General features: G+C 34.3%; 3 protein-coding genes across 4 annotated transcripts; all 3 read right to left on the bottom strand.

Moving 5' to 3' along the window:
* Positions 1-7,669: 7,669 nt before the first annotated feature.
* Positions 7,670-13,529, bottom strand: LOC121264606 (protein SCO1 homolog 1, mitochondrial). The gene is made up of 7 exons (XM_041167867.1): positions 13,291-13,529; positions 12,912-13,100; positions 12,349-12,439; positions 9,901-10,113; positions 8,677-8,766; positions 8,418-8,550; positions 7,670-7,961 (listed from the first exon to the last, which is right to left on the bottom strand). Exons 1-7 carry the CDS (start codon positions 13,423-13,425, stop codon positions 7,853-7,855), a joined length of 960 nt encoding a protein of 319 aa, XP_041023801.1. The 5' UTR covers positions 13,426-13,529; the 3' UTR covers positions 7,670-7,852.
* Positions 13,530-15,992: 2,463 nt separating this feature from the next.
* On the bottom strand, positions 15,993-18,112 carry LOC121264605. Its single transcript, XM_041167866.1, has 5 exons — positions 17,960-18,112; positions 17,521-17,605; positions 16,435-16,496; positions 16,289-16,347; positions 15,993-16,201 (listed from the first exon to the last, which is right to left on the bottom strand). The coding sequence occupies exons 2-5, from the start codon at positions 17,595-17,597 to the stop codon at positions 16,184-16,186; spliced, it is 216 nt and encodes a 71-aa protein (XP_041023800.1). The 5' UTR covers positions 17,598-17,605; positions 17,960-18,112; the 3' UTR covers positions 15,993-16,183.
* Positions 18,113-23,879: 5,767 nt separating this feature from the next.
* LOC121264604 (protein trichome birefringence-like 3) lies at positions 23,880-26,250 on the bottom strand. 2 transcript variants are annotated; one of them, XM_041167864.1, is made up of 6 exons: positions 25,949-26,250; positions 25,576-25,819; positions 25,292-25,463; positions 24,995-25,194; positions 24,709-24,867; positions 23,880-24,318 (listed from the first exon to the last, which is right to left on the bottom strand). In XM_041167864.1, the coding sequence occupies exons 1-6, from the start codon at positions 26,148-26,150 to the stop codon at positions 23,982-23,984; spliced, it is 1,314 nt and encodes a 437-aa protein (XP_041023798.1). In that variant the 5' UTR covers positions 26,151-26,250; the 3' UTR covers positions 23,880-23,981. The 2 variants fall into 2 exon arrangements, with proteins under 2 accessions (XP_041023798.1, XP_041023799.1); XM_041167865.1 differs by having other exon boundaries at positions 25,955-26,249.
* Between the last annotated feature and the right edge of the window lie 913 nt (positions 26,251-27,163).

Genomic DNA, 27,163 nt, shown 5'->3' with positions numbered 1-27,163 from the left:
CAGCTTTAAGTATTGTGTAGGCTTGATGGACAGAGTGGATTTATTCTTAAAACCATAATGTGTGGAAGCTTTTGCACTTAAACATAGAGTTTGTAATGCAACCCTTTTGTTGGAGAGGCTAACAAGTGGCATTTCATTGATTTTGTGGCAAGAAATTATGTTGTCGAGCATCTCTTGGCAGTTCCTCATGGTTTTGAGGAGTTTTGTAATGCATATCAGAATAGTGATGAAAGATCAAAGACTATTGTTATCTCATATTTGTTCGAATGTGTTTATTCGATGGCACAATAATATTGCATTTTTTTGGATCAGAACTCTCCTTTGAACATAGGATGCCCCCATTTAATGTGTGTTGATTCATCAAAGTGTTGGTGTTGGAATAATCTGCATTGCTGAAAGTGTTGTATTTTGAAATTATTAACAATGGACAGATATCGTTCCTAATGTGTGTGCTAGACTCTGTTTTTATCTTGGATAGATTACTCCACAATTTCTTCATGGCTTTATTAAGTTCTTTTTAAAACTTTAATTAGTAATTTGACTAGCTACTGCTACTGAAGTTGGTGAAAATCTGTATAGGTATTTTGTTTTATTGGTGGAATTTAATGTTGGATAGCAACTAATTTATGAACTGTTTTTATGGCTGGTAGCAACATGTTTTGTTTTGTTGGTTTGGTAGTTGCTGAAGTTGATGGATTTCTCAACTTTTGGATTAAATGTTAGTGGAAATGTTGTTGAATTTGATTTGTGAGAGACATTTTGTGGAGATTAAATGTGTTTGTAAAATATTAAAAAAAAATTTAAAATTAATATTAAAATATATAATATTTTATTATTATTTGGATTTTGGGATAGCTAGTCCAATGTGGACTAATCTAGCTAGAAATCTATGTTATGGCCAAAAGATAACATTCTAGTTAAATTTTAGGTTAGGTCATTGCCAATGCTCTTATTATTGATATAGCCAAATGTAAATGCAAACCAAAATTTAACTAACAATCCCACTAAATTGTCTACATTGGAAGAGGCAACTGCAAACTTTTTGTTTACAGGCTACAGTAATTCGATATATTTATATGGTTACTGTTTCCTATCTATTGAATAAATTATGAATAACTTCTCTCTCCTCCCACTCAGACTCTCTCTCGACACGGAAACCCCTCTCTCTCTCTCTCTCTCTCTCTCTCTCTCTCCACAGAAGCTCAGCCAAAAGTTATTTTATTCTTTCTTTTTCATGGGGCCCACGCACAGAACCTCTCTTTCCCTCTATTTTTTTCCGGCTTTGAAACCAACCTGAAACGTTGGAGGAATACCTTGCTAATTTCTAAAGGAGGCATTCTATACATTAGCTCGTAGCCGTAGCACACCCACGTGATTTTTTTTTTTTTTAAGCTACAGCACACGATGTGCTGCGGCTATAGGCTGATGTTTATATTTTTACTTTCTAAAGACATTATGTGCATCAATAATTGTTTTGACACTTACCAAGCTATCAAAGTTATTGAAGAAATATTTTTCACTCCAAACCCTGGCATTCTCTACAACATCCCAAAATCGAACACTAGTATAAAGATTTTGTAGTTATTAGTATTAAATATGACCATTGAAAATATGATTGTTTAAACAATAATTTAATTACAATTTGATTATTACTTAACACATGATCGATAGAACGGTAAATTATGAGAAAAATAAATTAAATTAATAATATTTTATTATTATTTTGATTAATAGATAGATAATTCAATCTGAGAATAGATTTTGAATGGAATATGCAAAAGGCAAAACGAGTTAATTTTAGATTTACTTTTGCCTATTCCAATGCTAATCCTGTGAGCTTAGATGGAGTAGCCAACCACCCAACATTCGCCCTAAGGAATATCACGCTCCATCATACACTCTGGTTAGAATCTCATTTTGACTTGCGTGCCGCCTAACTCCTCCGCAACTTCACTGCCTTTTGTGAACTACTTTTCAGGAGCTCTATGCTCTTTCCTTTGTAAAATGTGAGCTTAATGTTTTACAATATTTGCCTCAATCAACTTCTTTCAAAATGTACTCTATTACAACCCATCACTGATTATACTTAAAATCACTTGAGTGGTGATAGATTTTTGGCTTCATGCCAAGAGATATAGAATCGACTTTGTGTAGCCTTTTCTCATTTGTTAGTTTTGATTTTCGACTCTGTATTAACTTATTTGGAGTGTTTGTTCGGATTTTCCTTAGCCTTTAGTTTTCATAAGGTTATATTATGTTGCTCAAAGACAATATCTGAAGGCATACGGCCTATTAGCCATTCCAATTCCACCTAGTGCAATCCTATCCATGCGCTCTTCCAAAGGTCATCTAGTTTCAGTCCCACCATACCCACTAGCTAGCTCTAGCTTTTGATTGGTGTGTGTCATGTAAATTTAGTGTCTGTCCCTCTTTTCCAAGAGCTTCATGTTTCTATCATTACTTTTGTCGAAAACTACTTTTGTATGCTCTTAGTGCACTCTCATTAGCTTGACTAAATAAAAATGATAGTTAAAATTTAGATAATCTGTGTTAAAAAAACCCCATATTGGGTTGGAGATATCTAAAATAATTTGGATTTCAACTACAATGCTAGGCCAAAGATAGAAGACTATTGTTGGTTCATCAAATATTAAAATACTAGTTTCTCACTCTAAGCAAACATTAAAATACTAGTTTCTTACTCCAAACAAACATTAAAATACTATTTGATTTGTAATTAAGAAATTTAGATAGAATTATAGATGAGTTTAATCAAATATTTTTTGTTATTAGCATTAAATGACTTTTTAAAATATGACTTTTATTATTAATTTAATTAGAATATAATTATTATTAACATTTAATTGGTAGAACTACAAAATGTGATAAAAATAAATTAAATAAAAAAATTATTAAATTAATAATATTTTATTATTATATAGAAAGTAAGTGAATGGATAATCTAATGTGAGGATTGAATTTAAATTTAATAGGTAAATGTAAAAAAGTGTGATATTTGCTAAATTTTGAAGGTAGATTTGGTCAAGCCAATGAAGATGCTCTAAGGACATGAGAGAGAAGTAAATTTTATCAAACACCTCAATACGAACAATTAAAGTGTGCACTCGAACACTATCGAGTTCCACTTCAAACAAAAGTTACTTTTTTCTCAACTAAAGGTCAAGAAAGATAAAAACGGAACCATGTAACTCCATCTCCAATTTCCTGTAATTCCTATAATCTTTCAAATGGAAAATGATCTCCTATGGAAGAACTAAAGATAGCTGTCAATGCTATTCCAATGGACAGCAACCTTGGTGTAGATGGTTTTGCATCCTATTTCTTCATGGAATGTTGGGGGATTATCAAGGAAGATTTGTTAGAAGCTGTCTTAGGCATCTATTTGACAAAGATATTATTTAGCCTTTATATAGTGTTGATAACCAAAGATAGAGATTCGGTGAGTTTTTTTAACTTTAAACCAGTTAGTCTTTGCACAATGCTGTATAAGATTTTCTCAAAGATGATTGTGAATTGAATGGCCCATCTTCTTGTGAAACTGGTGTCGAGTGAACAAGGAGTTTTTTTGAAGGGGACAAGCATTTTTTACAAAGTCTCGCTTTGCCCAAGAGCTAGTTCATAGCATAAACAAAAGGGTGTGAGGCAACAATGTTATGGTCAAAGTTGACATAGCTAAAGCATATGATTGGATTGGATTTCTTGCTAGTGGTGTTGAAGGAATTTGGTTTTGTGGAAGACTGGATCAAGCTGGTGTCCACTGTATCTCCTCTTCGTGGTTCTCCATCAAAAGATTCTTTAAGTCGTCACGTGGCCTTTGATAAGGGAGTCCGTTGTCCTCATATCTTTTTACTATAATACAGGAAGTTCTAAGTAGATTAATCAATCAAGCTTTTGATGTAGGGTCTATCAGTAGGGGTGTAATCGGTTTGGTCCAGTCTGGGGGAGGCCACAGATCGAAAATTTCAATCCATCATTTTTGCCAGACAGGATCGTTAGTTATCGGTCCGGTCGGTTCATGAACATTTTTCTCCTTTTTTCTTGACAAAAAAATTAATTAATTAGTAAAATTAAAATTAAGTGATCTCTTTAATATTTTATATATGGGTAATGAATATTAAATAATTTTATTGTATATATGGTTAATGGTAATTGCTTGAATGAAAATTGCATAATTAATTTATATAAATACTATATAAAATACTATATTATATATATAATATTTAAATATATATATATATATATATATATATATATATATACATTCGGTCGGCTTCGGTCCAAAAAAACCATACCTGAGATCGACCAATAAGACTATCGGTCATGTTCGGTCCAGTAAGTTTTTCCGGTCTGGACCGATATTCTTATACTCCTATCTATTAGTGCCTTCCAAGGTCTGCGAGGCTGTCCTTTGGTTACACATTGGGTGTACGCGGATGACTTAGTGGTGTTCTCTAATGGGTCTTGATCTTCATTACTAGTGTTTGATGTTGTGCTGAACAAATATATGTCGATATTGGGGCAGTTGACTAATAAGGAGAAATCTGCTATCTTCTTTCCTACTAAAGCTACAGTGTCCATAAGAAGGATTGAACTAAATGCACTGGATTTCTCAGAAGCTAAATTCCCTTACACGTACCTAAGGGATTCAGTTCATAGTGGTAAGGTGCTGGTAAGTACATCAGAGTCATTGCTCCTGAAAATTAGAAGAAGATTAGAGAGTTGGAAGGCTTGTCTAGTTTCCAACAGTGGTAAACTCATTCTCATATGACATATTCTGTGTAGTATGCCAGTGCATTTGTTGTCAATTCTAAATGTTCCTAAACCGGTAGTGAATAAGATCTTTGCAATTTGCTAAGAAGTGGAAATGGTTGGCTTGGGAGAAGGCTTGCAAACTTGTGGAGGAGGGAGGCTTGGGTGTAAAGGACGTACAAAAGGTGAAAAAGGCAGTACATATGAAGTTAGCATGGAAAGTAATGTGTGAAAACTCACATTGCTCTAGGTTTTTCTAGGCTAAATACATGAAAGAAAATCAATGAAATAGCATGGTCCCCTCTAACAACGCATCAAGATTCAAGCCTATAGACATCAATTTCAGCCCTACTATCACAGGTGTCTAGGGGCACTACATGGTCGGTTAAGGAAGGGAACATACCTTTTTGGTATGATAACTGGTTTGGGGAAGGTTGTTTTGCTGCTGAAGTGGGTGGGTTGACCAAGGTTAAATTAAAATTGAAGGAGGCATGGACAGAAGGGAAATAGATCTTTAAGATTATTAAGGCAACTAATGGGTGAGAATATGACACATACAATTGAGTCTAGTGAAATCCAACTGAAGGAGGGGACATATATTCCAATTTGGGCAGCCTCTAGATCTGGAGAATTCTGTACTAAGTCAGTTTGGCATCTAGTACTAAGAGAATACTCCATGTTTGCTGGCTTGAGTAAATGGGTTTGGCACATTCTACCCCATGTAAAATATCAGTATTCATGTGGAAATGCTTAGATCTGGCCCTACCAGTGGATAGTAAATTACAACTGATTCAAATCCCTATTGTCTCTAAATGTAATTGCCGCTCTATTCCTAATATTGAGACCCTTGACCATGTCCTTGGCAAATGGGAGATACCAGTAAGTGTGTGGAACCATTTTGGGGCATTCTTGGCTTTAGAACTTCCTCTAGTCATTGTTGTAGAGAGTGAATTATGTTATGGTTTAATAAAGCTAATAAATCCTCCCAGGCAGGTATTATGATTGACATCTTACCACTGATTGTTATTTGGTGTCTATGGGTGAGATGATGCAAGGCGCGCATGGAGGGGAATAAGGAAGTTGTGTTTCAAATCAAAGAGATATTGGGTGTAGTGGTGTCAAAATTAAAGTTAGTGTCTTTTATCTTTGTAGTGGACATATTCATTTTTCAGCAACTAGGCATGCCAAGATTAGAAATTACCAAAATTACATTCAAACTGTTGTATTGGCTCATACCATAAGGGGGGACAGTCAAACTCAATGTAGATGGATGATCATTGGGGAATCCAAGTATAAGTGGATGAGGAGTGAATTGGAATGATAAAAGGGGCTTTCCTCATGGCTTTTTCTTACTACTATGGGGAAGGAACCAACTCTAGAGTAGAATCGAGAGACTTATTGGAAGGAGTGAAGTTGTGTATTGAGAAGTGGTTCCATTTCATAGAAGTGGGTGTCAAGACTCTAGGGTAGTAGTAGTAGCCTAGATAAATGGAAGTGGAATTGTGCCTTGGTTCACTAGAAATCTTCATAATCAAATATGTAAACTGCAACAAGTCTACAAATTCTCTTGCAAGAATAGTTTTTGGGAAGTTAACCAAGTTGTTGACTGTTTATCCAAATTTGGAGATAAACGGAAAAAATAGAGTTTTTGATTGTAGGTCGGACTTGCCATGATTTATAGAAGGTAAGTTAGCTACTAATCGTGCTAATTTATCCCACATGAAGTGTAAATGATTTGTACTATTGGTCAGGTTGGAATACGATTGATTTTTTTGTATTTTACTTTTGGGGCTATAATTGGTCCCACAACATCTTGGGTTATATTCACGGCAATCCTCTGCCTTAAGTGATGGTGTTTTAAAAAAAAAAGTGTTAAAAAAAAGCCGTAACATTTGTTTCAAGTTATTTGTTGGAGTCCCCACCCCTTATTGTATTTGTTAATTTCATTAATTCGATTTTATTTATCATAATATATAAGTATATTTGAAGACATGAGTATGATATGTTCAAATTAAGTGGAACCATATATACCTAAGAATTTATCAAAAAAGAAGTATAAATATGATAAGTATCTCTATATACTAGACACTCGCTAATGAGTATCGTGTCCACATAATCTCCTCCGACGACAACTATACACCACCTATGTATGCGTTTCCAAAGACACCCCTCTTTCAAGAGGATTTGTGTCATGTCAAGCCCTAGTAATGTTCTTCGTTGAATAAGAAATTATAGAATAATATTGAATTCTCATCCTTTATATGCATTTTTATTGTTATTACTTTACAACTTATAATCAGATTGGTGTTCGTGATCCATTGTCGAATGGCATAACATAAGGCCAAAGCCGTAACTGGGTTTTGACTTGATATTGGCCTCAGCAAATCGTAATTATTTTCATATATTCTCAAGTTATTTTACTATCATTCACAAACTATTTACTACTATTAACAAATTATTTGTTATTATTTTCACTATTAATGCATCCAAACAAAACCCCAGCATCGCTACCGGTGGTGGGCTTGTTCGACTGTACGACATAACTTTAGGCATCCATTGGAGCCCAACCAGTAATTTAATCGGGTCTAATTGTTAAAACTAGTCCAACCTGTCCCGGTGTGTCTAAATAATAAAATGTATAGGTGCAAGCCCAGCTTGGGATAATAGATTCGTGTGTGCGTGAGGGATTACAATTCGATCATATACCCTCATTCTATCCTCTAACCATATCAGATGATGAAAGCTAGTTTTTGCATTTCAAAAGCTACAATATTCTCAGTCAGCTGGTTTTACTCATCCCAAGAAAACCGATTAAGCTTTGGATTAGGCCATGCAAATAACTCAGCTTTTGCTCTCTCTTCAAACAGACTACAGAGCATATAGCTTAAAAATCACTTAGCCATGACAATCACGTAGATCATCTAGAAGCTCAATGTTTAATACAAAATTTCCGATCCCAAGTAGAACAATTATCTCCTGAGAACAATCTCCAGGAATTTCCAAAAAAAAAAAGGTACTGTGTTGCCGAGAATTTTCAAAATTGACCATTCAAAAAGTGTGTTTAGAGGAAAGAGTAATAATTCTACTTCTTGTACCGCTTGATCTCTTTGATAACGCCATCAGTAAGCGAATCAACATCATTGTTTTTCCCAAAGAATTTTACAAAGTCCATATCAGGACCCATCAAGTACCTGCACAAGATTTCCATAGATATCGTCATACTAGAAATCAATGAGGACTGTTGAACACAAACATCTATTAAAGAAGTTACAGACACTAACAACAGAACATGCCAATATCATAGCTCAACATTCTGGTAGAGTAGATGAAGTGCATAACAGATAAAGTACTCAATTAGGTGGAAAATTTAGGAGAGGTTTGGATAGTGAGTTGAGTTGAGTTGAGATGAGAGTTGAAAGTTGAATAAAATATTATTAGAATATAGTTTTTTAATATTATTTTTGTTTTGGGATTTGAGAAAGTTGAATTGTTTATTATATTTTGTTTGAAAGTTTAGTAAAGTTGTAATGATTAGATGAGATGAGATGAGTTGAAATCAACTCATTATCCAAACAAGGCCTTAGGCATAAGCAAACACAGAGCTGATATATTTTTTTTACAAGTAAACGAAAAGAGCTGATACATACATGACAATCGAGTGATCAACCAGATAATCGGAATCTTCCTCTGCTGTCTTCATATAATAAACTCGATATGCACGAGCAACATTCCGTATCTCATCCAATGTACCCGTCAACCCAATTAACTTTGGATGGAATTCTGGATTAGTGAAAATTAAACTAGAAAGTCAATCTTAGCTCAACCAAAAGAGAGTTAAAATAAGCAATAAGACCATTGAAGTACATTTAAACTTTAAAACATGCTACTCAAAATCTTAAGAAGCACCTTTGACATATTCGCCTACTTGCTCAACATTATCCCTCTCAGGATCCACAGAGATGAAAAGAGGAATAATTTCAAACCCTTCTTTTTCCTCTGCAAGCATGAAAACAAGCAACTTAAAATGCAATGATCATCATGAAAGCTTTTGCAACTGTGGTCATTAAACCCAGACGGGGGCATTAACATGTCAAGACTCCGATTTACCAGGTCACTGGTCCCAAAGGTAGGTCGACGACTGCTAAATTTTTCAAATAATACTTCATAAATTAGTTTGGTTAATGCAAAGCATTGTTTCACCAATCTGATCAGCAGTTCTAGTAATTATCTTTATTTATTTTTATTGGCACTGGGTGTCCGAGAACAAAGTCCCAACTAATCCCGGGGGTGCACAGGCCCTCGGCAAAGAGTTTTCCGCAAGTGCACCTTAGGTAATTCAAGGAAATGTTCCCCCAGTCCGATGGCCCCTAGAAATTGTTTGCACTCAAGATTCGAACCTTAGACCTAGAGGGAGCATACCCTCAAGACCAAGGCCTTTACCACTTGAGCCAACCCCTAGGGATTAGTTATAGTAACTATCTTTGCTCAATGAATACGTCTGGAAATGTAGAATCAGAACAAGCGCAATCCACCATACCAGATGTCATGAACACAATTCAGCAAATTGATGGCGCCTAGATAGATTTCTGTTTACAAGCTGTAGTTTAATCCAAAATGTATCCTGAATAGAAAATAGTTTGGACCAAATTCTAACACACTGACCTAAGAAGAAATGCCCTTGCATCCTTGCATTAGTAAGTGGAAAACAGAATTAACAATACCATACCACAAATCAGAGACATTGTTCAGCAAAAGTATTAGTTGTTTTTTATTTTGTTGTAAATCACATGTCATCTATAAGTGAGGTTCTGTACCACATTATGAAGGACTGAGATTTATCAACTGGACAAGTACCTGAGGACTTCTAAAGGGCTTTGAGTAGTACCAGACAAAGCATTGAGAAAGTAACGCAGAGCAAGTTTACTCCCAATAATTAAAATCATAACTAATCAAACATTCCCCAGTAATGACAGATTGAAAAACAATATATTCAAATTTTTGTTTTTGTTTCTTTTGTGCCATATTCAGAATCAGAGTATCTAAGAAAATGTCCCATAAATATTCAGATGATATTTTGGTTGCAACTACTGCTCCACCAAGTGCCCATCAAAATCAATATTAGAAACTTACTTATTTTATCAACTGCAGCAGCTAACTTTTGTAGCTCATCTGGACAAATATCAGGGCAGTGAGTGAAGCCAAAATATACCAACGTCCATTTCCCCAAAAAGTTCTTTTCAGTTACATGTTTCCCCTCATGGTTGATGAGGTTAAATGGGCCTCCAATGGCTGCTTTGCCCACAGAAGGTCCCTCTTTTACTGCCTTTGAAGCATTATTAATTTCTGCAGTAATAACACCCAACCAATTCATGCAAAATTAGAAAAGTTACCAAATAATATGTAAGGTCAAGGATACACAAATGCTGTAAACCACGCGTTGGCATACAAAACAAGCCAGTCATTTAAAAGCCAAAGAACTAGGAGCACAATCAGCTAAACTACCAATATTTGGAAGTTCAAAATTTTCCTTCAAACTCTATTCTACATTGAATGAACATATTACAGAAAACAAACAAGAATAAAAGGTGTAGAATGATGAAAGGTGTATAACGGTGTGCGCCATTTTCAATGGATAAAAAATTAGGTATCTATATGTGTTTCATCGCAAAGAATAAACACCAGCCATATACTGAGAAATTGCAACAACCTCGCAAAGAATTAACAGAAATGTAAAATAGCAAGCTAAGCAAAAAAGCAACATAACTAAATGTACCGACAAGTTAAATAAGGTGGCTAGAACATGAACACCAATGGCCTTCTTTTTTCATTCTGGCATGTTCAGTATTTTGGTGGCATATTCGTGCATACAGAGTGAAATGGCTTGCTTAAAAGCATTTAATTGATTACTGTTCAGAATACAAAGAGGAAAGAGATGCTTGCAGTGCTTCAAGTGGTAGTTTCATTACCAATGTCAGCAACTATGGTAGTTTCCTATCGCAACCATAAAGGCCTCCCATCGGGTATGCATGCAACTATATATCAGTACGCCAACTTTAGAGGCAGATTCCAATATAATTTTGTAACCTCTATGTAACACCGCATGCAACTGTTCCCGATTTGTGTGTGTATGCGTGCATGAGAGAGAGAGAGAGAGCCACCTTTTTTGATAGGTAAAGATATAAAGCCACTTGTAGTAATTAAATGTTTTATGTTGAAGCCAATCTAAAACCTCATGACACAGAAAACATTTTTTAAATAAGCATGACAATTAAAGACATCAAGACCTACCGCCACTGATAAAAAAACAAAAACGCCAACCACCATATAATCAATCATTTGCATCATATAACCTTATCTATACATACAGTACTTAATCCCATTCATTTTGAATGCATCAAGACAGAAGCCAAAATCCATACTGTTTTACCAACACTCAATACGTGCACATGTTAGTGAGCAACCAGGCCCAAACACAAAAATGAATATCCCGACTTACGTCTATGTTAAAATGAAAAACAAAAAATACTTGTAATCCATTTCATCACCTAAATATTAGAAATTATGATCTACTAGTTGTTGGAATCGTACAAAGCATACTTTTAAACAGTAATTTTTTTTATTGGTTAACAAAATTTCTATTAACAATAAGAATAGGCAAGAGCCCAAGTACACGGAATAGATACAAGAGAGTCGTCACCTATGCATGATGATCTAATTATACCAGAAACTCATGAAAATTCATGCTGTTAAAATTAATTACAATCAACAAATGAAGTCTAAGCTCTTTACACAGGCACCATCTCTCACAACCTCAACCTCCATCCTATTTTTATAGGAAGTGTCATTTGAGCTAGACCTTATTGGCTTAATTAATGAGGAAAAATTGAAGATGCTACAATATGAAAGATATCCTGTGATACCCCATATGATAAGGATAATGGTATGTGGTGTATGAGATCCTACATTGCTAGGGAAGGAGAAGGTCTTGCTCGAGATAAACCTTTTTGCACATTGCTTGGGATCCCACATTGCTTGGGCCTTCCATTGGGGCATTACGTATCCCACCTTTCAACTCAATCACTGGAATAATTTTATTGAAGCATGTTGTTGGTTGTGAAGAATATGTTAGAATAGATTATGTAACAGATTTTCATGAAGATTTTTATCTGAATGTAATTAAAAAGAAAATAAATGATACCATTTAAAACTCCCCGTAGCCAAAGAAAGATAGGAACGGTGTGGTATAAGGTGACACACAGGACAGTAATATAAACAGGGACTCCTATCAGGTGTCTATCATGACATGGCATGTTAGCTTTTCTAGTCACAATGGAACTTGTTACCAGTTATGAACATCACAACAAAGACTTGCCCTCAAACTTCTTGTCACATTAAATAAGGATAATTTATGATAACCATCAAATTGTGCACAGGATCTAAAACAAAGATTCCTTGACCAAGACACCAAGTCAAAAACTCATGAGACCAATTCCACAGGAAATTCTTAGATATATCCTATCCTTATGAGAAACTTCTACAATCACAACAACTTATAACCTACTCACCATAGTAATCTACCTTCAATGTGTCGTTTCTTTTCCTTGTCATAGTAGAAGATTACTCCAGCTCCAGTAGCAACGAGCAAAAGAAAACTTAACCATGAAATGGGCTGCAAAAGTAGATTCAATCAACTCATAAACACCTAAGTTCCTAAAATCAAAGGACTTGGCCATGTTTGGCAACCACAACTCTCTTTAAAGTCAGAGACAGTTTTTGAGTCAAAGATGTTTTTATTCTCAAACCAACAATATCTAGATTGTTAAAATCCCTTCAAAATTTCAAAAACTAAACCATCTTCCAAATATTATTTTTTTAAAATAATTTAAAAAAAATTAGGCAGCAGCCACCCTAACCTGGCCGCCCATGGTGGCCTCTGGCTGATTAATTAATTTATTATATCGTCCATGGATCCTGCCACTTTTTAAAGCTCTATCAAAGCATCCTCTAAACAAGATTTTAAAACTATTCACAAACACTCTTATACTATTCATGAAAACTTCTTACATCCTCCAAGCATCCCCTTAGTCATATATTAATTCTAAAAGATAAATAGTAAGCATTGTATGTACAAAATATATTACCCCTCCGCGAACAGATTTTCCAGCGTCACTGCTCTCGTGTGATCCTCCGGAGTGTTTTCCATTGCCAGATTTAGCGTCTACAGAACTTTTTGATGTTTGATTTTCTGGATTAACAGTGGCAGCAGAACTACTAAACAGACATCTCTGATATAAGGCTGAAGACTGAATTCCGAGCCCTAGAGGTACAACCTGAAATATCGAATCTCGGTTACAAATGCCAAATAAACTTGAAAATGAAAGAATAAAACATAGAAGATTAACGGATTGTGTTTGGCTATGAGAAACAACGGGAAAAGCATGTAGAAGAAACGAGAGATTAAAACCCTAAGACTTTCGATTCCAACGAGGAAAAATAAAATATTTCAACTTCATTACGAACCGATTGAAGAAGAGGAAGAGCTCGATTCGAAGTCGTCTCGGAAACTGGTGGAGAAGGCATCGATGATCTCCATTGGCTGAGATTTCGATTAACGTAGCGGAGATGATTCAGGGTTCTTGAAAGGATAGTCGCCATGGTAAGTGCGAGAATCTTCCCATCCAGAAAGCCCTCTCTCTCTTCAGGTGCCTCAACTACTCGGGGTTTTGCTTGCGGTGCCGGGTAAACCAGACCCGTTGTGATATGTCAGATTTAGATCCGATCCAAACAAGTTGGTTTCCTTGGGCCTAAAGTTGGGCTGACTGTGACTTCGGTTCACTTCAGCTGCACCAACACCAAAATTAAGAAAATAAAGTTTCAAAATAATTTTACATTTTGTTATCTTGAATTAGGTATTGTTCGGTTATACAAATTATCTAATTTTATTTCTTTTTATCTAATTATTACAATTTTTTTAAACTCTCACACAAAATATAATAAATAATTCAAAATTTTTAAATCTAAAAAAAAAATTATATTATAATAATATTTTATTCAACTTTCAACTCTCTTCTCATTTTATTTTATCTGTACAATCGAGCAAAAAAAAAAAATCTCATCTATACAATCAAACGAGGTCTTATTAATATAATAAATCTTTAATAAGACAAAAAAATATAGAATTTCTCAAATCTCAAATGGTATGTGCAGGGTCTAGAAAGGAAAATGTGTATGTTTCCAATTAAGGAACCGAGATCATATGCTGCTCTAAATAAATATATACATATATGTGTGCTCTGTATTTGTTTCAGGTTTCTAATTCACATATAAAGGCAACAGTCTTTTCTTATTCAGACACTAAAAAAAAGTACCATTTTCTTAGTTACAAATCATTCATTTTGGTAGGCTCTTGTTTTAGTTCATATTTTTTGTTTGGCAGGGATAGAAAAGCAAGTTCAAAGAAATATGTTAACTAGGGGCGTAATTAGTATGATTTTATCCGATTTTAGACATATTTTAAAATCGAACCGATGTAAATCAGTTTTGAAAATCTAAGAACGAATGCGGATTAATTCATCATTGAAACCTAAACTTTCGATTGTTTCAATTTTAGTCAAGTTCAATTCAGTTTACAAGTGTGATTCAATTTTTGAATTATCAAACTCCATTAAAAATTCATTGAAATTTGCATTTCACCCATTTCTAGTGCATTGAGAATTGTGCTTTCGGAAACAAATTTTTTTTTTTTTTTGTTTACTTTTTAGACACTTATCAATATATTCTAAAGGTTTTAACGATGATAATGATATGAGTAATTCTATACATCAATCACTATTCCCTTTCACACTCTATACTTATAATTCTTTTTTTTTTTTATAGGATGTGAAGATTTTTTCATAGGGTGTGGAGTATGGGATAGTGAATAGTGTCTGATGAAAAAAAATTTTCTAATAATATAAATGCTTTATAAAGACGAAGAACAACTTTCAAGCAAAATATTATAATGGTTTTTATTCCCAAAAGATTTCAGATTAGTAATCTTCTTCTCAGCAATATGACTTTGGTGCCCTGGGGATCAAGATTTCATTTTTCTTGTTAGAATTATAAATTTGCCTTATGTGATACATGTTTAAATTTTTAAATTTTATATATAACATACAAAATTAAAATATATATTTCAATCCCGTTTAGTCAAAATTAATTTTCAAAACATGAGAATCGGGACCAAATCCAAACTGAACCGATTACCACTGTTCGGTTGGTTCAACTGTTTTTTTTTTCATCTCTAGTGTTAACCCTACCAGAATCCCTTAACTAGGTTTTTAAACCTTTATCGCTTGTTCTTGCACCCCATCTCTGTCACTCGTCATCCGCAGTCCTGTTGTAATTGCCATAGAATCTCTTTGGTTCTTGCTTCAAGTTGCCCTCTCCGCTTTTCTCCACCTAGCTCATTGTCCTGACCCGGATCATCTCAAACATCTCTATTTCTCTTTAAAAGTAATGTTATATACAATCATAGAGTACATAAACACCACGTAATCACTTTAAAAAAAAATAAAATTTACTGTTAAAAAATTAATTTTATTTTTCATATAAAACTTATATTTACTTTTTTTTTTTTCAAAGAAATTACACAACACTTACGTAAACTATAATGATCATTTCTCGTTAAGTAATACAATTACTGTATCAATGTTACAATTCGCATACCAACTAACCACCGACATATGTTTTCAAAACTTTTATTTTTTATTTTATTCTAGCTAGAAAATATCTTTAAACTCCTGACAAAATAGTGAATCAATTTTCTTCGAAAAATATTTTGTTCCCTACATATTTTCTTCAGAAACGGTCGTCTGCCTTTCTATTTTCCCCGCTTCCCATCATGTCTTGTATACATTCACAATTCAAACCTTTTTTTTTTCTCTCGCAAAAATGCAACAAAAAGAAAAACACGCTCCTTTCTTGAAGGATTCAAACCATCGCAAGGTGCTAAGGAGTCATCCTCAAACAAACAGTACAATTGGCCAGGTTTGAATACAAAAGTCTCACAACTCATCTCCTCTACATTCATTATAACTTTTCTAAATTTTCACACAAATTATAATTAATAATTAAGTTTTTCAAATTTAAAAATAATAGTAATATTAAAAAATAATATTCTAACAATATTTTATTCAACTTTCAACTTTCTTCTCAACTCACCATCCAAACCTCCCTAGATATAGTCAATTTGAAACAGAAGCTTATTTTAGGAGGCTCTTAGCCCATTGTTTTCATGAGGATAATATTACACGTCCGCAATCTAAAATTACAAAACTCATTTTCGTCATTCACAAAGGAGGAAGAAGAATCTAGGAAAAATCATATACATATGGTTGTCGCAAACCCGCAATACCATGTCCACCATTGCAGATCACTGATTTTTGAAAGACTGCAACCAAATCCAACATGCATTGCTATAAGCTCTAAAATAATAAACGAATGAATGATATTCAAATTACACAACATAGAATCCAACCTCAAAATCCTTAGACAGATCTTTAACACGCTCAGCAAGTTCTTGTTTCTTCTGTGCGGCTTCATGAACAAACAACTGCACAATTACTAACAAATGCCCAAAAGAGAAGACAGAAATTACAAGGACTGGAAAGAACGTAAACGTACCCTTAATTGAAACCTCCTCAATCCTCTTGGATGTTCTCACGGCAAATCTCTGGAATGCAGGACTGATAAACCACAACAAAACATTATATTAAACAGTTCATCTAAGGTATTAAGTCCAATTAAACAGTCATTCAAGGAGACAATAATTATGCAAAATAAAAGGAACATAAAGTTCTCAATTGTTGCAATCATCTTCGACAATGGTAGAAACCTACAAAAAGGTAATCAGACAATCTTGAATATTTATCACTAGTGATAGAGAAAGTAAACGTACTGAGATTTTTTCGAGATAATCAATACTCTAAGCCGATTGTGAGACAAATTACTATGAGAATGTTCAACTTCATCAGCGTGCTAATGTTTGTCATGTTGACATTCTCTACAATGGCTCAAATGTCAAGAAGGTAAACACATGCATATTTTATATTTTTGTTGCGTGTCCCCTCCCATCTCACCCCGCCCCACCAAATAAAAAAAGGAAATAGGGGTTCGTCCCTCATGTCCAAATGGATTACTAGAGAAGCTTTAGTGATGAAACTTCATATAACCTTTTTTATCAGTGAAACTTCATATAACTTAGACTCTTTATTCAATCAACTATGAACCTCTTTTTTTAAATGTTCAGACAACTATTGACACAGCCAAACGGTCAAACGAAAGCAATATAAACAATCAAGATATAGAAAAAATTCCTCAAACTTTGTAAGCTGCAGAAAAAAATATTATGGGACGCAGACTAGATCGCATCAAGGAAATTTGAGATTCTTTCGCTTCAAGGGAACACTAGTTGAATTGAGATAGAGATAATAAAAAATCATTTCATCTTTTTAGTTGGAGCTTTAGGCGGTTCCCCAAAAAAGATAGCGAAAAAGATTATTCCTAAAGTCGAGCCTAAGAGGAATGTATAAACCAATGCTTCCATAGATCCAATTGTGGTTTACAATTATAGCCAATCAATAAAAGTTTCGTCACGGTGACTAGAGAGAGAAGCTTCTGTTTTATAATATCATCATGTGTTATACATATCAAACAGAACACCAGAATACGGGCACCCAAGGCAGATTATGTGGCAGGTGTGCAAGGTACCTGTTGGCCAGGCTATTAACGACAAGCTCGTTCACGAGGTAAGACATAACTCTGTGCATGAAATTTCCCCCCGCCATGAAAGTATCTTCCAGCAAGAAAATAAAAAATGAATAAAATAAAATCGAGCACACAAAAATACCAAACCAGTCAACACAAAGATGTACAATATTTAACAAAACTTAACTTTTTCATTCTTCTAGCAACCAAACGAAGCCCAAGAAAAAGGCACTTAAACATTAGACATCGGTAGATATCCGAAATTCATTAATCTTTCAAATACCAAACCCTAAAAATCGAAGCTCAGCAATAACTTCGATTGCAGAAATTGAAGAGATTAAACAAATTAATCGTATTTTAATAAACACGTATTGAAAACCCGAAGCTAGAGCGGCTATTGGAAACCCAAAGAAGTGTACAGTACACGTTAATCGGTTTTCACCTGAGAAACCTTGGCGAAGCGATGGAGAAGACTCGGAACAAGCTGTGTCTTCTCGAACAAGGCAGGAGATTGATTAGAGCGGTTGGAAACGAAACCCGCTTTATATAGGCTCGTCTTTAAGAGTAGCAGAAGTTGGAATTTGGGGACTTATAGCCCAAGAGCTAAGGGCCACCGGCCCAAATTTTAAACAATTAAATAAGGGCGCTGCTACCTCCCGACAAACACATAGTACACTACCCAACTTTTGTAGATTGTTCAAGAATTTTTTTTTTTTTTCATTTTTTTGTTTTTTTTTAAATACAGAAAAATAAAAAATACAATACTAAAAAGTAAATAAATACAAGTATTAAAAAAACACACACACATTTCGATAGTTTTTATAGGTGGAATTCAATGGTGGCTATATCATTTTTGTAAATATAAAAGTTTGACTATTACGTAATTAAGTTGATAAGTTGATAAGTTTGTATAGGATTAGGTGATTAAAATGATAGAATTTATCCTATCATTAAATTGATAATTTTAGATGAATGTAAATTATTTATTGACTTTTTCTAATAATATTAAGTTTATCTATGAGGTATTAAATATTGTTTAGATAAGTCATAAGTAAAAAAATCGAGTCTCAAGGAATTTGCACTTATATAGAGAATAGGTTGATCTGAAATATGTTACTGCAATGAAGAGTTATCGTGAAATGTCAGTATTTCCTCAGTAGAGTCCTACTGCAGATCAAATTCATACCAGACTCATTCTGTCAATAGAGTCCTACTGCAGAACAAACTCTTATCAGATTTGTTCCGTCAGCAGAATCCTACAACAATTGGAATTGATTTTCGGATTGTTTATGAAAGAGATCCTATTGGTTAGGATCTGTAGAGATTCAGATCTAGATATTTTCTAGAATACTTTTTATTGTATATTTTGATGAGAAAATTCCTTGGAGAATTTTCATATTATTTCTCTCAAATAGTGTGATCGTGCTCTATATTGGAGAATTAATTGGTCGAGTTTCAGCCATTGGAGTTCCAGGAGAAAAGTCAATATTTGAAAATCGTCAGAAATTCTTACTGCTACTGTAGTAGAAGGCAAATAAGTCATTTGTCTGGTTAAGTAAGAGTGTCAATTGACAATGATTTTGTAATTGAGTTTTACTTGTAATTGATTTTCAAATAATAAAATTGATTTTTCTGAGTTTGGCTGTCCCGTATGGTTTTACCTTTAAAGAGTTTTTTAAAGGGTTTCCATTCGATACCAATCTCGGTGTTATGCAATTTATTTCTTTTACGTTATTGCTTAATTATTAAATTAATTGCATGCTTGACTACTAACCAATTTGTTAAGTGAATTGGTACATATTTCTACTGCGTTACATGGGTACTTGAGTAATTTCAATTTTTCATTAAATAAACATTAATAATAAGTGTACAAGTACTTATACACAACTACTATTAAAATAAAAGTTTTTCAATTTCTATTTAAACATGAATAATGATACACACACAACACATCTCATAACATTTTATATACTAAAGGTTTTAAAATGAAAGTATTTTTGTAAAGTAATATTACTTTATAAGGTATTTTATAAAAATATTCCTCATTTTAAAATATAGTTGTATAAAGTGTTGTGAAAAATAACGTATATTTATTAGTTGGAAAGGACAGGAAAAACTAATTTTTGAACACTAGTATTAAAATTGTACACAAGCAATGACCACTACAAGGAATTTTATTTTTAGGGACGAAATCTTTTAGGGATGCAGAAAATCTCATCCCTAAAAGTAATTATTTAGGACAAAAATTATATTTTGTCCCAAAACATGGCAGCAGGTCTTTACATGTTCGAATAGACAAATATCTGTTCCAACTAAACTTTTTAGGACAAAATATAGCGTCTCAGAAGAGAAATACGTTCGAATGATCCCAAAACAGTTCGATTGGGATTTTAATTCATGTTTGAATGTTGTCATAACTGTTCAAATAAAAGCACTGGCGGGAAAATATACACAATTGAGGCAGGGAAAGTTAAAACTGTTCGAACGGGAGATTTAATTATTTGACATATTTTTTTGTGGGAAGTTATAAATAAATTTGGCGGGAATGGTTGCTATGATGTTCGAATGTATGTATAAACCGTTTGAATTATCATAATAGTCGTTCAAGCAGACAATCAAAAATAAATTTAATTATAGAAATTTATTGAAAGACAATCAAATATTTTTAAAATAAATATTATTTGAGTCTATTAATTACATTTTCAAAAGATGAAAAATCTACCTATATGGATGAATTATTATTTATAGTAAATTAAAATATATCAAATATGTTGTCCTAGAAATTTATATAATTAAGAGATGAAAAATCTACCTATACGGTTGATGAGCTGATGAGAAATGCATTCCGAAGGTACAAAAGGTAGATGTCATGCACACCATCAAAAGTTTAATAGTGCAATGGAGACGCGTGAAAACCCGTTTCAAAATATGCCACTAAACGAATGGAAGAAGTTTTGCGATATGTTTGAAGATCCAATATATGTGGTAATTTCGCTGCTATTTTTTTTTATTCTATATGTTAGATTCCTTAAACATATATAGTAATAATGTTGTTTCTTTCCTTATAGCAAATAAGTACTGTCAACAAAGCAAATAGAGCAAATTTAATGATACACCATCATGCGAGTTCTAGATTTTTTCATCAACTATAAAAAAAACTAGTAACGTTATACTACTTCTCATTAAATATTAACATATCAACATTGATTGAAATTATAATATAAATTTTCCTTCTACAGGAACAAGATAGTCCTACTGAGTATAATCTGATTCAATTGTATGCTAAATCGAATACAAATCATGATGGTGTTTGGACAGAAGCAAATTATGTAAGTTCAATTTTTTTTATTATTTGTATTGCATAATAATATTTATGTTATTTATACTATCTCTAATGATTTTTCTTTTTTGTAGGAGAATATGGTTTCACTTCAAAAAAATGTTGTTGCTACTGCTGCATCTGATGAATCTTCTATTAGTAATGTAGAGATTTTTTCTCAGGTTCTTGAATCCCGTTTTGGATATTTGATGGGTTAAGGACGTTGCTTAAACTGTTTCTCAATATTATCATATTCTCAAGTCAAATTCAATAACAACTCTCAAGAGTTAGAAGATGAAAGGTCGAGATTGAACATTTGAGATCTAAACAAAGAGAGTTGGAAGTTCAATTAGTAAATCAGGCAGTAGATATGGAGGCACAATTAGAAAATCAGGCAACAGATATAGAGGTGCGATTGGAACAAAACATGCAAAATAAGATGGAGACTCAATCTCAAAAAATGTTCGAATCGATGCAGTTAATTACTAATGTTAGCCCAGAACCTTATGCCACCTCCAACTTAAAACTTATTTTCTTATTTTCTTACTTTTGTCTTTTGATTTATTTTGCTGTAATGTAACATTTAAATAATTGTGATATTTTAATTAGAATATTTAAATATAATTTTCTTATTTTAAATTCGTTGTTTACATTATCATGATTATCGTTCGAACGTAATATATTTAGCTCAAACAGACACTTATTATTTATTACCGTCCGAACAATTTTTGGCCACTGTTTGAACATAGTTCAGCATGTTGGTTTGAATATATTAATAGTAGGTTCGAACACTCTTGAATTTTTGATCATTCGAACACATACTGGTGTGTTCGAACAACTTCGTCATCATTCGAATGAGAAATGAACCATTCGAAGAACAATTGTCATAAGAAACGTTTGAACAGATTTATACATGTTGAAACAGAGAGAAAAGAAAAGAAAAGAAAGACTATAATGTTCTGTGAATATTTTCCATGTATATATTCAGTACATTCGTCCCTTTATATAGTCTCATGGTTGCAAGTAAAGGCAATGAGAATATACAGAAGAAAAGGGAATCAAAGGTGGTTACAGCTGTAAAAATAAGAATATTCCTGACGGTTCTAGTGGATCAACTGAGGTGGAATTCTTCACTTTATTCTTTCTGTGATGCATTGCTTGGATGCAGGACGTTGATAATACATAACGTTAACAGAATTAGCATTAAAATAAATATTTTTTTCCAGTTTCATTCAAACATACATGACATGACAGATTTTTTGTTTAAAGTTGAAGATGTACTACTTATTAAGGATATCTCTCAAGATCCTCCTGATTCAAAAGGATAGCGTTTGAGGTTGACGGAAAGGTGTAGAGTCCATCCTTAGACTTGCCGCGCAGCAAAACTTTCCCCGGCGCTTCGTCCTTCACCAAAACTGAAGAAGCATGAAATTCAATAAAAACCTTATTTTCTTTAGTAAATTGACTCACAGAAATAAGATTCTTTTGAATAGATGGAACATGCAATAAATGGGATAAAGTAAAGGTATGAGAGCGTGTAGAGATGTTGCAGGATCCAATATTTTGAATGGGCAAACCTGTCCCGTCACCGACTTGGATTTGATCACTGCCGGTATAAGGTTCTGAATGTAGATTCAGATTTTGGAACTCATGTGTAAGGTGATTGGTTGATCCAGTATCAGGATACCAATTGCTGTCCGGAACAGAATTTTGAGAGGTCAAGTAGGCAGCCATGGTGGGATGTGCGCCTTGATATGCCTGGTCAAAACGGTGATAGCATTATATGTTGAATCTAGGCCACCAAGTACATATGACTGGAGCTCATCACGTCGAAGAGGCTGTCCAATGGAAGCCAAGGTATCGGCTTGTGTTTTGACGCTTTGAAAATATTCTGAAATGGACCGATTTCCTTTTTTTAGATTAGAGAGAGACCGGCGTGTTTGCATTACTCGTGCGTTAGAGTGAGATGAAAACATCCTCTCTAAGGCTGACCAGACTTCAGAGATGTGGATATCCCCACCATTTGAGCCAAAATGCCTTCAGACAAGGAAGACACCAAGACACTAAGAACAATCTGATCTTGATCAAACCAGTTGGTGAATGCAGGGTTGACAATTTCTGCAGGTTCAATGGTGGACAGAGTTGTTTCTGGATTTCTGATATGAGTGGGAGGACGGGAGATAGTTCCATCTATAAAACCATACAATTTTTGCCCACGTAGATAGGGAACAACTTGGGCTTTCCACAATAGGTAATTGTCCTTGGTTAGTTTAACGGTGACCAAGTTTTGTACGTTAACGGGTGAGAATGTGGTAGGGAAGGCCATTTAGGAAGAAAAGACGACAGGGGTCACGGCAACCTTGGCTGCCGTTAAGGAAACTCATTCCTAATATACTGCTATAACAGATTCCTATAATCAAGCCTTTATAATACATTTGACTATTTGACCCTATGAATAAGGAGAAGATTTCAGTTGTGCGCTATCCCTTTGAATCGGGAGGATCTTGAGAGATATCCTTAATACTACTGCAATGTCGACGCACGATCGAGCTACTACACACTCTTTCATACAAAACGTGGTCTGTATGATTTTTTCGATGTTAAGTTATTGTCAAAATTTGAGAGTTGATATTGGCCAAGTGTGGCTTTTGGGAAGGTATATACATATATGACAATTAACTTAATTAATACTTTAAGCTTTAGGGGATAGGACATTATAAGATGTGTCATATCATCAAGTATATATTCTTAAACCTTAGTAATAAACCTTAGACTAAATTAATGTGATGGCCACGTTATAATGAAATTATAAAACTGCATTGTTGGTGCCTATACATTCACGGTAATGAAACTCCCATGTCATATTGCTAACAATCATGATAACGCTCTTTTTAGGTAATTAAGTCCGTGGATTGGGTTTTTACGGCCAGAGACATGAAGATCAAATTTCATGAGTGAATGCTTTGTTATATATGATACCATGCAAACAAAATCAAAGGATATAGACAAAAAAAAAAAAAAAAAGTAAAAAAAAAACAAATGTAGAAACAAAAAACAAAACAAAACAAAAGGTATGTATAATTGATCATGTCTTGTTTGTGACACAAACGTGCGCAAGGATCCATCCGTGTGGACTTGTTTCTTGCTACAAATGTGCCAAAAAGATTTGATTCCAAGTATCTGGGACACCTGGCAAACACCAGTGTATGCAATCTGCATGGTGGAGTGGGTCAGCTTTCTGCTCATCAGTTAGAACTTTTCCCCCTGTCTCTGTGTAAACAGATGTGTGAGCATCCACTCGGTACTCTGAGATTTGTGTTATGTTGATGACTGTTACTGGAACTTTCATTTTCCTCACTACACTTGCTACCACGCTCATCATTCGCTTGTCCGAACCACTTCCCCAGTGCTTCTTTTTCATCACTGGCTTTGTGTCGTTGAAACATTTCAATAATCCACCTGTGCTGTTCCAGTCTTCGCTTCTGCAGTGAAGATATTCAAATTTGGAAATCGCTACCATGCATCATTAGCAAGAAGAACATCGTTTTATCTATACACTCATTATAATATATATATATATATATATATATAGAGAGAGAGAGAGAGAGAGAGAGAGAGAGAGTATGTATTCTTCAAATCGAAGTTTGTTCTGAAAATGCAGTAGTAGGTGCAGACGAGACATATTGCAAGTGGTATAGAGGGCTTGAGTTGGTGCAAGATGTTTAAGTTCCGATGGAAGTGTCAATGAAGTAAAATTAGTCCTTTTCTTTAATTATATCCTAACTGGAGTTTGTTTCAAGTGCACTTAAAACCTTAAAAATGAATGAGAGAGAGAGAGAGAGAGAGAGAGAGAGAGAGAGAGAGAGAGAGACCTTGTGTGTGTGGGGGACATGGTGGTGAAGAAGACACGTGTCTTATTGGGATTGATGGTTGAGTCAACCCAGTTGGCCCACGTCTTCAAACCTATTTTGTAAGCAACTGGTGTATCCAGCTCTTCAAACCCTTCTTCCCCGTTTGCAAAAGATCCCCATCTGCGCTCAATTAGACATTAAACCGAAATCAACCGATAATACAACTGCGCATGCAACAATAATAACGTTCATGCTAGACATTTTGTTTTCTCAATGAAACAGCTAGCTAGGTTCCAAGAAAACTTACAGTGTTTTGAGTCTAGTACCACTCATCCACCAAACATAAGTATTGAACACTAGCATATCCACACCTAACCAGTTTTCGGCATGCTTTGAAACAGAATCCACTTTCAGTATTCTCTTCTTTGGATCTGCTATAATGTGGATATCGGAATTGGACTCGACAAGAAATGGGGCCCAATAAAATTCGATACTTGCATTATATTCCTGAAGGATATATAAATGAAAATATTAGCTAGCTTTTCTTAGCACATACTCCTCGGAGGAATAGTTTAATTTGTTAAATCAAAATCTCTTTTAGTACCTTAGCTTTGAAGACTGTATGAGAGCGGCCCCGTCTCAAGAACTTCTGGTCCTCTGGTATAATGGATTCAACCATACATACGAAAGATTGCCATTGACCTCGTTGCAACGAATCTCCCACAAACAGTAGCCTCTTTCCTCGCAGTTTCTTAAGAGCCACTTCTGGATTAAACCTACATATAATATAATAAAGCAGCCCAAGTATCATGTAATGATCAGTACGTGTGAGAGTACTTTTGTACACAGAATTAATATTAAACTGTTGATCATGTTATGATCATCAACCTAGGCAAGGTACAATCTTCCGGCTGCCATTCCCAGTGGCGGTAATCAGAATCCGGGCGTCCATTCTTGACGCAAGAAACTTGTATATCGAGATACGGGCATGACATGTCTGAGTATAAGGGCTTTATAGAACTGTTAAAAACCCACTTTCCACTAGCGACATTGCATTCCTCCGGGTCAAACTCAAACCTATCATCTACAATGGAGTTATCCATATCATGATTAATCTCCGCAGCTCTATCATCTGATCATGGAAAATGACGGTGCAACGTTATAGCCAATAACGATAAACAAGCTGGGAAACATCACTAATTAAGAGAGGGGGGGGGGGGGGGGTGTGGTGGGTGTTGAACAACAAAGTTGCAGCGCTTACACTTACTTGATTTTCTAACAGAGTTTTTTCTGGTACAGGTTTTGAGCCTGAAAATGGAGCTGTGAGAAAGAAAAGTACTGGTTTCTGTATAGAAGAGAGCCATGAAGGCAACAACACAAACTATAATAATAATTACGGGAAGAGGTGGCCTTCCTCTGGAAGGTTTCATTGTGCCTGATGAAGTAGAAGCTGGTAAACTCATTGGAGGAGATGATCGTGAGTGAAGATCTCAGAATTAGCTTAATGGTGGAAAAAAAGAGTGGGGGAATTTAAGCAACAAAATGATGAGGACTTTGAAAGTAGTGGTTTCTGAGGTGGCCATTTTATGTATATATGGGGTTTTTGAGTAGGAGTAAAGCTAAAGCCATGTATGGTTGGGCGTTATTACCTATTTCAAAATATAAATGGAGGTTAGCAATTAAGTTGAAAGGCTAACATCTTGGGCACCTTGCATGTCTTTATATTGGAAGATTACTTGATGGTCCAACCACTATGCTAATGCCATTTTGTTGACCTTTTAGAATTAATATTAGGTGAGAATTGGGTAATTTGCTGCAACTTGCTAAAAGAGAGTACAAAGAAAATCTCTCTCTCTCTCTCTCTCTGTCTCTGTATGTTTGGATTTCCAATCATAGATCGATCAGTTTCTAGTGGAAATGGTAATGCTTAATAGTGAGACTCCGTATTGTTTCCATAACAGTAGGTGATAAAGACTCCTGTCCTCAAAAAATTCGTTGTCACTGTGAAAGGCCAGGGGTCTTATCAGGGAATAGTACGGAGCCTTCTGCTGGTTTATGGAATTTGGAATTTTGGATCAATGGTAGTGACCCAGATTAGGGATAATTAGAATTTAGAAATGTCATTCACAAAGATCAAATATCAATATAGCTGATAACAGAAACCTTTACAGCTTGTGTTCTTTTCCTAATCACGATGATTCATAAAACAAGCTACAAAGTTATTATTACAAATATATATATATATATTAATTATTTAATTATAGCGGTGAATCATTTCCACCAGAAATGAGAGAAGATAAAAGGGAAGGTAAATTATATTTGCAGTAATTAGTACGTAAACTCTGCAAATTTTTTTAAAAAAATTGAGTAAATAGAAAATTCACATAAAAAAATAATTTTTTAAAAATAAATTACATCTTTTTTTTTAAAAAAATTATACAACGCTTGTCCACTCTGTGATTATATCTCTCCTTAC

The sequence above is a fragment of the Juglans microcarpa x Juglans regia genome, chromosome 5D (genome assembly GCF_004785595.1).
Source record: "Juglans microcarpa x Juglans regia isolate MS1-56 chromosome 5D, Jm3101_v1.0, whole genome shotgun sequence".
NCBI lineage: Eukaryota > Viridiplantae > Streptophyta > Magnoliopsida > Fagales > Juglandaceae > Juglans > Juglans microcarpa x Juglans regia.
The sequence above is the reverse complement of the archived record's forward strand: the minus strand, read 5'-3'. Positions and strand labels throughout refer to the sequence as shown.